The sequence below is a fragment of the Bufo bufo genome, chromosome 4 (assembly GCF_905171765.1).
Source record: "Bufo bufo chromosome 4, aBufBuf1.1, whole genome shotgun sequence".
Taxonomy (NCBI): Eukaryota; Metazoa; Chordata; class Amphibia; order Anura; family Bufonidae; genus Bufo; species Bufo bufo.
The window spans coordinates 407,530,250-407,543,163 of record NC_053392.1 but is presented as its reverse complement, the minus strand read 5'-3'; the positions used below and the strand labels follow the sequence as shown (position 1 = coordinate 407,543,163).

The 12,914-nt window shown below is 43.5% G+C and overlaps 1 protein-coding gene across 1 annotated transcript in view; it reads left to right on the top strand.

Moving 5' to 3' along the window:
• Positions 1 to 12,914, top strand: part of C4H6orf118 (chromosome 4 C6orf118 homolog) — a 223,839-nt gene that overhangs the window by 75,733 nt on the left and 135,192 nt on the right. The window contains exons 4-5 of the mRNA XM_040429291.1: positions 8,893 to 8,952; positions 9,057 to 9,181. Coding sequence (XP_040285225.1) covers positions 8,893 to 8,952; positions 9,057 to 9,181 — 185 coding nt within the window. The remainder of the gene's footprint in view (positions 1 to 8,892; positions 8,953 to 9,056; positions 9,182 to 12,914) is intronic.

Below are 12,914 nucleotides of genomic sequence, written 5' to 3'. Positions count from 1 at the left end.
TCCATGTACTAGTTTAGTAGCTCTTCTCTGAACTCTCTCTAGAGTATCTATATCCTTCTGGAGATATGGCCTCCAGTACTGCGCACAATACTCCAAGTGAGGTCTCACCAGTGTTCTGTACAGCGGCATAAGCACTTCACTCTTTCTACTGCTTATACCTCTCCAAATAATTACTCCTAAATCCCTTTCCTCAGATACTGAGGTCAGGACTGTGTCAAATATTCTATATTCTGCCCTTGGGTTTTTACGCCCTAGGTGCATTATCTTGCACTTATCCACATTAAATTTCAGTTGCCAGAGTTCTGACCATTCTTCTAGTTTTCCTAAATCCTTTTCCATTTGGCGTTTCCCTCCAGGAGCATCAACCCTGTTACATATCTTTGTGTCATCAGCAAAAAGACACACCTTCCCATCGAGGCCTTTTGCAATATCACTTATGAAGATATTAAACAAAATTGGTCCCAGTACAGATCCCTGTGGAACCCCACTGGTAACATGACCTTGTTTTGAATGTTCTCCATTGACTACAACCCTCTGTTGTCTGTCACTCAGCCACTGCCTAATCCACTCAACAATATGGGAGTCCATGCTCAATGACTGCAGTTTATTGATAAGTCTTCTATGTGGGACAGTGTCAAAAGCCTTACTAAAATCTAGATATGCGATGTCTACTGCACCTTCACCGTCTATTATTTTAGTCACCCAGTCAAAAAAATCTATAAGATTTGTTTGACATGATCTCCCTGAAGTAAACCCATGTTGTTTTTCATCTTGCAATCCATGGAATTTTAGATGTTCCACAATCCTATCCTTTAATAGGGGTTCCATTAATTTGCCTACTATTGATGTCAGACTCACTGGTCTATAGTTGCTCGATTCCTCCCTACTACCTTTCTTGTGAATGGGCACGACATTTGCTAATTTCCAATCTTCCGGGACGACTCCTGTTACTAATGATTGGTTAAATAAATCTGTTAACGGTTTTGCCAGCTCACCACTAAGCTCTTTTAATAATTTTGGGTGTATCTCATCAGGCCCCTGTGACTTATTTGTCTTCACCTTAGACAGCAAACTTAGAACATCTTACTCTGTAAATATACATGCATCAAATGATTTATTAGTCATCCTTTCTAGTGGAGGTCCTTCTCCTTTTTCTTTTGTAAAAACTGAACAGAAGTATTCATTAAGGCAGTCGGCTAGCCCTTTATTCTCTTTTACATACCTTCCGTCCTTTGTTTTTAATTAAGTTATTCCTTGTTTTAATTTCCTTTTTTCATTTATATATCTGAAGAATGTCTTATCCCCTTTTTTCATAGACTGAGCTAGTTTTTCAGGAATTGGCCCAGAAGTTGACATGATCATTTTCAGTTCACTATTGGTACTTGGAACCTCATCCTACATGTCTTCTGCATTATATTTAGTGTCTTTTGATTTATAGCACTTGCCAGAATTGGATCCACATGCTACAGAATTTTACTTCCCATAAATCCCTTTACCCCTTTCCCATCCTCAGAGGTATGTCTACAGGATCAGTGACTGAGGTTTTTCAATCCAGATTTATTCTGTAACTTTCATCTCCATCAAACAGAAGTGTCTTACATATTATGTTTTTTTTTTATCTGCTCTCTTATGTTTATGTTTAGAGACTTCTTGGGGATAGTTTGAAATCCCTAGTCTAATGTGTTTGTAATAAAACATGTTAAATCTGGTGACAGATCTCCTTAAACAAGGTACTATGCCTTTTTACAGTTCTAATAAGAATATTTTAGTAAACTGCATAAAAATGCCATTTCACACACATACAGTCAGGTCCATAAATATTGGGACATCGGCACAATTCTAACATTTTTGGCTCTATACACCACCACAATGGATTTGAAATGAAACGAACAAGATGTGCTTTAACTGCAGACTGTCAGCTTTAATTTGAGAGCATTTACATCCAAATCAGGTGAACGGTGTAGGAATTACAACAGTTTGCTTATGTGCCTACCACTTGTTAAGGAACCAAAAGTAATGGGACAATTGGCTTCTCAGCTGTTCCATGGCCAGGTGTGTGTTATTCCTTCATTATCCCAATTACAATGAGCAGACAAAAGGTCCAGAGTTCATTTCAAGTGTGCTATTTGCATTTGGAATCTGTTGCTTTCAACTCTCAAGATGAGATCCAAAGAGCTGTCACTATCAGTGAAGCAAGCCATCATTAGGTTAAAAAAACAAAACAAACCCATCAGAGAGAGATAGCAAAAACATTAGGCATGGCCAAAACAACTGTTTGGAACATTCTTAAAAAGAAGGAACGCACCGGTGAGCTCAGCAACACCAAAAGACCCGGAAGACCACGGAAAATAACTGTGGTCGATAACCTAAGAATTCTTTTCCTGGTGAAGAAAACACCCTTCACAACAGTTGGCCAGATTAAGAACACTTTCCAGGAGGTAGGTGTATGTGTGTCAAAGTCAACAATCAAGAGAAGACTTCACCAGAGTGAATACAGAGGGTTCACCACAAGATGTAAACCATTGGTGAGCCTCAAAAACAGGAAGGCCAGATTAGAGTTTGCCAAACGAAATCTAAAAAAGCGTTCACAGTTCTGGAACAACATTCTATGGACAGATGAGACCAAGATCAACTTGTACCAGGGTGATGGGAAGAGAAGAGTTTGTAGAAGGAAAGGAACTGCTCATGATCCTAAGCATACCACCTCATCAGTGAAGCATGGTGGTGGTAGTGTCATGGCATGGGCATGTATGGCTGCCAATGGAACTGGTTCTCTTGTATTTATTGATGATGTGACTGCTGACAAAAGCAGCAGGATGAATTCTGAAGTGTTTCGGGCAATATTATCTGCTCATATTCAGCCAAATGCTTTAGAACTCATTGGACGGCGCTTCACAGTGCAGATGGACAATGACCCAAAGCGTACTGCAAAAGCAACCAAAGAGTTTTTTAAGGTAAAGAAGAAGAATGTTATGCAATGGCCAAGTCAATCACCTGACCTGAATCCGATTGAGCATGCATTTCACTTGCTGAAGACAAAACTGAAGGGAAAATGCCCCAAGAACAATCAGAAACTGAAGACCGTTGCAGTAGAGGCCTGGCAGAGCATCACCAGGGATGAAGCCCAGCGTCTGGTGATGTCTATGCGTTCCAGACTTCAGGCTGTAATTGACTGCAAAGGATTTGCAACCAAGTATTAAAAAGTTAAAGTTTGATTTATGATTATTCTGTCCCATTACTTTTGGTCCCTTGACAAGTGGGAGTCACATATGCAAACTGTTGTAATTCCTACACCGTTCACCTGATTTGGATGTAAATACCCTCAAATGAAAGCTGACAGTCTGCAGTTAAAGCACATCTTGTTCGTTTCATTTCAAATCCATTGTGGTGGTGTATAGAGCCAAAAATGTTAGAATTGTGTCGATGTCCCAATATTTATGGACCTGACTGTATTTAAAACAATCCATAAAGAGGTCACCCCTTTAAACTTAAGTATGGCTTTATACTCTATTAAAAATATATATCGTGGCTCACCCGTATCTGTTTTACGGTTAAGGTGCTCTGTTTTTTGGATGATTCACCTATTCATCCTATGTAACATATGTGTATTCAAAATTCTAGATCACCAACCTCTTACATGCTCTCCTTCATATGCTTGTAGCTTGTCCTCAAATAATTGTGCTGGTGGTATTCATGATGCACATAATGGTCAGAGAGTGTAAAGCTGGTAACTTTTAATTGAAACATCAAAATTTGCAGGTCACCCCTGTCTCTGCTGGATATACAGTGAGGAACAGAAGAAGTATTTGAACACCCTGCGATTTTGCAAGTTCTCCCACTTAGAAATCATGGAAATGCATGGGTTATTGTTGGTTAACACAAGTTTTGGAACCAAACCTGGACCTTCATTAAGTACCTGATAAAGGTGACGGTTCATTGTTTGTGCGTAGTAATCAATAAAGGATGCTACTTACTACTTTAGTCTATACATGTATATCCAGCAGTACCAGAAGTGACCCACAAAGTTAAATTTCTTGATAACCTGTTACATGGGCGAATTCTGTTACTGATCCAGGCAGTGGGCTGTGCAGCTGATTAGGTGAGCAGATCACCAGCAGTTTGTGTGTGTCCACACATAGTGTACAGTCGTGGCCAAAAGTTTTGAGAATGACACAAATATTAGTTTTCACAAAGTTTGCTGCTAAACTGTTGTTTCAGTTGTTTCAGTTGTTTCTGTGATGTAGTGAAATATAATTACACACACTTCATACGTTTCAAAGGCTTTTATCGACAATTACATGACATTTAGGCCTCATGCACACGAACGTTTTTTTTCACGGTCCGCAAAAACAGGGTCCGTAGGTCCGTGATCCGTGACCGTTTTTTCGTCCGTGGGTCTTCCTTGATTTTTGGCGGATCCACGGACATGAAAAAAAAAGTCATTTTGGTGTCCGCCTGGCCGTGCGGAGCCAAACGGATCCGTCCTGAATTACAATGCAAGTCAATGGGGACGGATCCGTTTGACGTTGACACAATATGGTGCCATTTCAAACGGATCCGTCCCCATTGACTTTTAATGTAAAGTCCGGAGTCCCTTTTATACCATCAGATCGGAGTTTTCTCCAATCCGATGGTATATTTTAACTTGAAGCGTCCCCATCACCATGGGAACGCCTCTATGTTAGAATATACTGTCGGATATGAGTTAGATCGTGAAACCTCATTTCCGACAGTATATTCTAACACAGAGGCGTTCCCATGGTGATGGGGACGCTTCTAGTTAGAATATACTACAAACTGTGTACATGACTGCCCCCTGCTGCCTAGCAGCATCCGATCTCTTACAGGGGGCCATGATCAGCACAATTAACCCCTCAGGTGCCGCACCTGAAGGGGTTAATTGTACTATCATATCCCCCTGTAAGAGATCAGGGCTGCCAGGCAGCAGGGGGCAGACCCCCCCCCCCCCTCCCCAGTTTGAATATCATTGGTGGCCAGTGCGGCCCCCCCCCCCTTCCTCCCTCCATTGTAATAAATCGTTGGTGGCACAGTGTGCGCCCCCCCCCTTCCTCCCTCTATTGTAATAATTCGTTGGTGGCACAGTGTGCCCCCCCCCCCGCCCCCCCCTTCCTCCCTCTATTGTAATAATTCGTTAGTGGCACAGTGTGCGCCCCCCCCCCCCCTTCCTCCCTCTATTGTAATAAATCGTTGGTGGCAATTATTGGCCCCCCTCCCTCTATAGCATTAACAACATTGGTGGCCAGTGTGCGGCCTCCCATCTTGCGCCCCCCCCCCCCCCCCCCCGATCATTGGTGGCAGCGGGTTACTAGCAATAGTACAAGATTCATACTTACCTGGGAGCTGTGATGTTCGTGTCCGGCCGGGAGCTCCTCCTACTGGTAAGTGACGGTTCATTTAGCAATGCGCCGCACAGACCTGTCACTGTCACTTACCAGTAGGTGGAGCTCCCGGCCGGACACGAACATCGCAGCAGCAGGTAAGTATGACTCTTCAACTATTGTACTATTGCTAAGTAACCATGGCAACGAGGACTGTAGTAGCGTCCTGGTTGCCATGGTTACCGATCGGAGCCCCAGCGATTAAACTGGGACTCCGATCGGAACTCCGCTGCCACCAATGATGGGGGGGGGGGAGATGGGAGGCCGCACACTGGCCACCAACGTTGTTAATGCTATAGAGGGAGGGGGGGGGCAATGGGGGGCGCACACTGTGCCACCAACGATTTATTACAATAGAGGCAGGAAGGGGGGGGGGGGCGCACACTGTGCCACCAACGAATTATTACAATAGAGGGAGGGAGGGGGCGCACACTGTGCCACCAACGAATTATTACAATAGAGGGAGGGGGGGGGACCGCACTGGCCACCAATGATATTCAAACTGGGGAGGGGGGGAGGGTCTGCCCCCTGCTGCCTGGCAGCCCTGATCTCTTACAGGGGGATATGATAGTACAATTAACCCTTTCAGGTGCCGCACCTGAAGGGGTTAATTGTGCTGATCACGGCCCCCTGTAAGAGATCGGGTGCTGCCAGGCAGCAGGGGGCAGTCTTGTACACAGTTTGTAGTGTATTCTAACTAGAAGCGTCCCCATCACCATGGGAACGCTTCTGTGATAGAATATACTGTCGGTTCTGAGTTTTCACGAAGTGAAAACTCAGCTTTGAAAAAGCTTTATGCAGACGGATCTTCGGATCCGTCTGTATAAAAACTAAACTACGGCCACGGATCACGGACACGGATGCCAATCTTGTGTGCATCCGTGTTCTTTCACGGACCCATTGACTTGAATGGGTCCGTGAACCGTTGGCCGTGAAAAAAATAGGACAGGTCATATTTTTTTCACGGCCAGGAAACACGGATCACGGATGCGGCTGCAAAACGGTGCATTTTCCGATTTTTCAACGGACCCATTGAAAGTCAATGGGTCCGCGAAAAAAAACGGAAAACGGCACAACGGCCACGGGTGCACACAACGGTCGTGTGCATGAGGCCTTATGCAAAGAGTCAGTATTTGCAGTGTTGGCCCTTCTTCTTCAGGACCTCTGCAATTCGACTGGGCATGCTCTCAATCAACTTCTGGGCCAATTCCTGACTGATAGCAAACCATTCTTTCATAATCACTTCTTGGAGTTTGTCAGAATTAGTGGATTTTTGTTTGTCCACCCGCCTCTTGAGGATTGACCACAAGTTCTGAATGGGATTAAGATCTGGGGAGTTTCCAGGTCACGGACCCAAAATGTCAACGTTTTGGTCCCCGAGCCACTTACTTATCACTTTTGCCTTATGGCACGGTGCTCCATCGTGCTGGAAAATGCATTGTTCTTCACCAAACTGTTGTTGGATTGTTGGAAGAAGTTGCTGTTGGAGGGTGTTTTGGTACCATTCTTTATTCATGGCTGTGTTTTTGGGCAAAATTGTGAGTGAGCCCACTCCCTTGGATGAGAAGCAACCCCACACATGAATGGTCTCAGGATGCTTTACTGTTGGCATGACACAGGACTGATGGTAGCGTTCACCTTTTCTTCTCCGGACAAGCATTTTTCCAGTTGCCCCAAACAATCGGAAAGAGGCTTCATCGGAGAATATGACTTTGCCCCAGTCCTTAGCAGTCCATTCTCCATACTTTCTGCAGAAGATCAATCTGTCCCTGATGTTTTTTTTGGAGAGAAGTGGCTTCTTTGCTGGCCTTCTTGACACCAGGCCATCTTCCAAAAGTCTTCGCCTCACTGTGCGTGCAGATGCGCTCACACCTGCCTGCTGCCATTCCCGAGCAAGCTCTGCACTGGTGGCACTCCGATCCCGCAGCTGAATCCTCTTTAGGAGACGATCCTGGCGCTTGCTGGACTTTCTTGGACACCCTGAAGCCTTCTTAACAAGAATTGAACCTCTTTCCTTGAAGTTCTTGATGATCCTATAAATTGTTGATTGAGGTGCAATCTTAGTAGCCACAATATCCTTGCCTGTGAAGCCATTTTTATGCAACGCAATGATGGCTGCACGCGTTTCTTTGCAGGTCACCATGGTTAACAATGGAAGAACAATGATTTCAAGCATCACCCTCCTTTTAACATGTCAAGTCTGCCATTTTAACCCAATCAGCCTGACATAATGATCTCCAGCCTTGTGCTCATCAACATTCCCACCTGAGTTAACAAGACGATTACTGAAATGATCTCAGCAGGTCCTTTAATGACAGCAATGAAATGCAGTGGAAAGTTTTTTTTGGGATTAAGTTAATTTTCATGGCAAAGAAGGACTATGCAATTCATCTGATCACTCTTCATAACATTTTGGAGTATATGCAAATTGCTATTATAAAAACTTAAGCAGCAACTTTTCCAATTTCCAATATTTATGTAATTCTCGAAACTTTTGGCCACGACTGTACACTATGGTATGTCTTTTTCATTTCCTTCAAGTGATTAAGCCGGTAGCTTAGCCTGCTCGGGTCGGCCTCTTAAGAGCGAGATGTAATGTGTGTGATGTTGCATGCTGGAAAAGAGGAGCAGCCGCAGCAACATTAGAGCTTATGGCTCCTTCAACTCTTTCTTCAGCCAGTGCCTTCCACTGCACTACAGATGTGTGCGTCAGTTGTCTGCTAGATCTTTAAACTAGCAGACAGCCCACGAGCCACACAGCAGGGGCTTGCAAGCCACATGTTGGGGAGCCCTGAAGTACATAGATGATTATAATAGTAAAAGATAGCATATGACATACATAAACATTTTTCTTAATTATGCAGCTAATTTGCATAAAAAGCTTACCCAAAGCTTCACTTTTTGGCAATTTATTTTTCTTTTCAGTAGAACATGAAAACAAAGGCTTTTCTCATCTGTTTTGTCTCTCAGCCTGTTATGTTCTTGTCATATGGTCTGGCTGAAAAAACTCTCTCGCTGAATTTGGGAGATATGTCATTTTCCAGAACACATGCATACACTATTCTGTAGCTGTACAGACAATATAAAGGATCATCAGTGTATTTATGTATCTCTAGATACATTTCAATATGTGGCATTTTGCTCAAACAGAAAAAGTGGTGAAGGGACATCACAAATATATCAATACAAATGTGATGGAAAAAGTGGGTACTGCTTTGTTTTAGAACATTTTCTCTACTTAGAAAAGTGGCAGAAAACAATGCCACATCAAACCAATTGCACCCTGTTGATAAATCTACAGTGGGCTGCATAGAGGACAAATATAGGGGCATAGCATTGGGATGTTACACGGAGATAAAAAGTAAAGAAGAATTTACATATTACGGTATATTGACCTTTTAATCTTACATTTTTTTTCTTATTAATAATTTTCACTTTATCCTAGTTTTATTATTGTTTTGTTTTTATATTAATATACTATTTCTTTTATCAGGCTGTTTACGATTTATATGTTGACTGCTTGTTGGATGCTCAGTCTTCACCACAACATGAGGTAATAGCCATTGGATTGTACAGTATTTGCTACGAAAAAATGAAAGACAGACAATGATATTTGAAAATGTATTTTCTAGAAAAAAAAAATTCTCAATATTTTAGATTCTGATGTCTGAAATTGCTGGCATGAAGAAACGACCTGTGAAAACAGAGGATGTGGAAGAGGTCATGCAGAATGTGAGGGAACTTGAGCACCAGGCTTTTATTGCCTTAGAGCACAATGACCAGTGAGTAGAAATCTGACATACAAGTCAGAAGCATTTTTCCTGTCATTTTTCCACGTCATCAGAATCTTTCATCTGCAATTTTGCCCGTGATTTTAGATTTCTTTGAGTCTTCTTCAGTATATCTAAATATTTAGACAGTGCAAGGGTCTGAATTATGAATGACACATTAAAGTTAGAGATGAGCGAATTTCAGATTTTGCAATTCATTCATGCTTCGTTTACTGGTAAAGAGTGAATTGTGTTTATGGATTCCGTTACCACGGACAATTCTATAACTGAATGCATAACGGAATGCCTTTAGAGGCATTCCGTTATTCATTCCGTCATAATAGAAGTCTATGGGCTGCAAAATGGATCCATTCCGTTTCTGTTATGCAGGGGAGTCCTCTCCTGCATAACTGACACCGGACGGATCCGTTATGCTGGTTATAGACTTCTGTTATGACGGAATGAATAACGGAATGCCTCTAAAGTCATTCCATTATGCATTCCGTCATAGAATTGCGTTATGGTCCGTGGTAACGGAATCCATAACGCAATTCACCTTTTACCAGTAAACGAAGCCTGAATGAATTTCATAACCTGAAATTCGCTCATTTCTAATTAAAGTCAATGGGTCAATTCACATGTTCGACTTTATTCCTGGACCATTGGACTGTTTAATGTAAATCATAGCAAGCAATATTTTGGTCCGATTTTCACCTTAGAAACAAAACAGCACACTGTCACCATACGTGTGTGGTCAGTTTGACACGGATGGTTGCAAGAAGATTCTGGATGTCCATTGTTCAATTGAAAATGGATGACCTACTGATGCCACATGGATGGAAAAAATTGACAAATGGAATTGGCAAACATTGGCAAGTTTTACATTGCTTATCAGAATTATTAGCCCTAAATGCTGGTGAATAGATTTGAACAGACACCTGGTTGTTCGGGTTCGGCCGAACTTCACAAAAAAGTTTGAGTTCGGGATCCGAACTTGACCCCAAACCCCATTGAAATCAATGGGGACCCTTGAAGTCAATTGGGACCCGAACTTTGGAGCACTAAAATGGTTCTAAAAAAAGTAATGGAAAGGGTTAGTGGGCTGTAAATGGCAGCAGAATGTGGTTAAAAGCATGGCAAGTGCTCTGCAAATAAATGTGGATAGGGAAATGACTTCAAATAACATAAAATACGTAAAAATAAAAAATAATCATCTTGATCTAGTAGGAGGAGGTCCATATGGAGTAGGAGGTTGAGGAGGCGTTGGATGTGGCGGTGTAGGTGGAAGCGGTGGTGGAGGAGGAGGAGGTAGCCAACACCACTGGTTTTTGGTTTTGGTTTTTATTTTATTTATTTATTTTTTGTTTAAATTTGGGTAGGCCCAAAAACATTGGGAAATATAAAAAAGAAAACTAAGAGTAAGTGCGCTGGAGTACAAAAATGGCTGGGTGAGGCCGGTATACGTGTCTTTTCCGCACAAGGTACGGACAAGTCCTGTGGGATCCCTGCCTGGTTTATTTTAATGAACACGAGCTTGTCCACATTGGCTGTGGGCAGGCGGCAGCGCTTGTCTGTGATAACCCCCTCCCTCCTGCCGTGCTAAACAAATGTTCAGACAATACATTGGCTGCAGGGCAGGCCAGGACCTCCAAGGTGTAAAGGGCAAGCTCAGGCCATGTGCCCAATTTGGAGACCCAGAAGTTGAAGGGGGCAGACTCATCAGTCAGTACGTGTAGGCGTGTGCACACATACTGCTCCACCATGTCGCACGTCCCCGTGATGTCCACGATCCAATTGGATATCTTCTCTATCAACTTTCGATGTTCTTTTCTGCGCCTACCATGGTGATCACGGGTAGCGGGGAATAAGGGTTCCACGCCGGAGATGTAACGTGAGAAAGGGATACCACATCCAAGGGAGGTCAATGGCTGAAATGTGATTGAGCGGAAATGTGGGAGAAGTTATTAAAGCGGAAGGATCGAATGAAAGGAGGGGGCGCGCATCAATTAAAGACGAATTTAAAAAATTTAAGTCCCTGTCACTTATGCAGAGCAGGGGTTTTTCATCGGCAAAAATGGGTTAATGTCACCCACCAATGGAATAGACGATTTTTAAAAATTTCGGTCCCTGTCAACTATGCAGAGCAGGGGTTTATTCACAGCAAAAATGGTAAAGTGTCACCCAAGAATGTAACAGCCGCTTTTGTACCCTGCTCCCTCTTTTGCTGTGCTGGTGCCTCTGTGCGACCACCGCCTCTTCCTCCGAACTAGACGGGTCACTCGCATGACCTTGATTCCATGTGAGGTCTAGTACCTCATCATCCTCCTCATCATCTTCCACCCACTCTTTACCCCTGCCCTCCTTGTCGGTCTGCAGACTGCACAAAGCCGCAGCAGTTGGCACCTGTGTTTCGTCATCATCAGAGCAAGAAAACAAAACACGTCCCACGTGTTTTCTTGCACTACTATCTTCTTGGGGGCTCCAGGCTTCTCCTTTTGTAGATCCCTCGTGGTCCCGAGGCTGCAGACCGCCATATCCAGACGTCCAGGCTTGTTTGAAAATACCTACAATAGTGTTGTGCCTATATCCGCACAACCACACAAGGTGAGCCTTGCCAATTCTTTTTGTTCACCATTATACACCCACAGAATTACCCTATGGTGCGCCCATCTGTTTCTCTACAGATTTAAAACCAGCCTGCTACATCACATCGTCATCATCAGAGACGTGCTGCGGTGGTCTTCCCATGTCCTCGTCCTGAAACATAAGTGGTTGGGCATCAGTGCACTCAATCTCTTCCACTTCTGGCGCAGGGCTATGTGGATGGCCCACGGAAACCCTGCCAGCAGAATCATCAAAAAGCATAAGAGACTGCTGCATGACTTCTGGCTCAGACTGCTTGCCTGATTTGCAAGGGGGTGAGTTGAAAGACAGATGGCCATGGGATGTAGGTGCCAACTCTGATCTTGCAACAGGGGACTGGTTGGGGGACAATGCGAAGGAACTATATGCACTGTCAGCCCCCCAATCTACTATCGTCTGTACTTGTTCTGGCCTCACCATTCGTACTGTCCTAAATGCAGTGTAGGGCGTAAATGTACTTTCTAGAGCAAAAGATAATGTCACCGCCAGCTCTCTGAGAAGCTGTGGCAGACGTTCTTCTGTACCTCTTGCATGATGTTCTTTGTTTTGGTTTCACTTTGTCATCTCTTTTCCTTCTCCCAGCTGTCATCTATTTACTCTGTTTGCCTCCCTTTATATTCCCTCCCATATTGCCTCACTTTGCAGTTTATACTACTTCCTGGATTGTGTTCACTGCAGGAGGCTGCAACTGCTGGTTCCTCAGATAAGTCTTTTCCTTTATTTGTGTTTCTGTGCTGGCTTGATTCTAGGTGACCCTGACTCCCTCCGTATTAAGTGCAGGGAGACGGTGGTCGTGTCCTCTCACTATTATAGGGTTTTCAGGTGTCACTCAGTCTAGGTACGAGGGCATGCAATTATCTATCATAAAGATCTTTGCATGGGCAAAGCAGTCAGGGAGAGCTCTAGGGGTTTTATAGGGTTCACCCATATGTTCCTTAGTTTGGGATCAAGTCAGTCGGATGTTTATTTATAACTTCCAGTTTTCTGCAACACCATCCGTGACATTATAAACCGCCATAACTGTCTTAAGCATGGATCCGGTTTCAGCCTTGATTGACCGCCTCTTTCACTGGAGGTAGCAGATCTCCGTAAAACTGTGTCT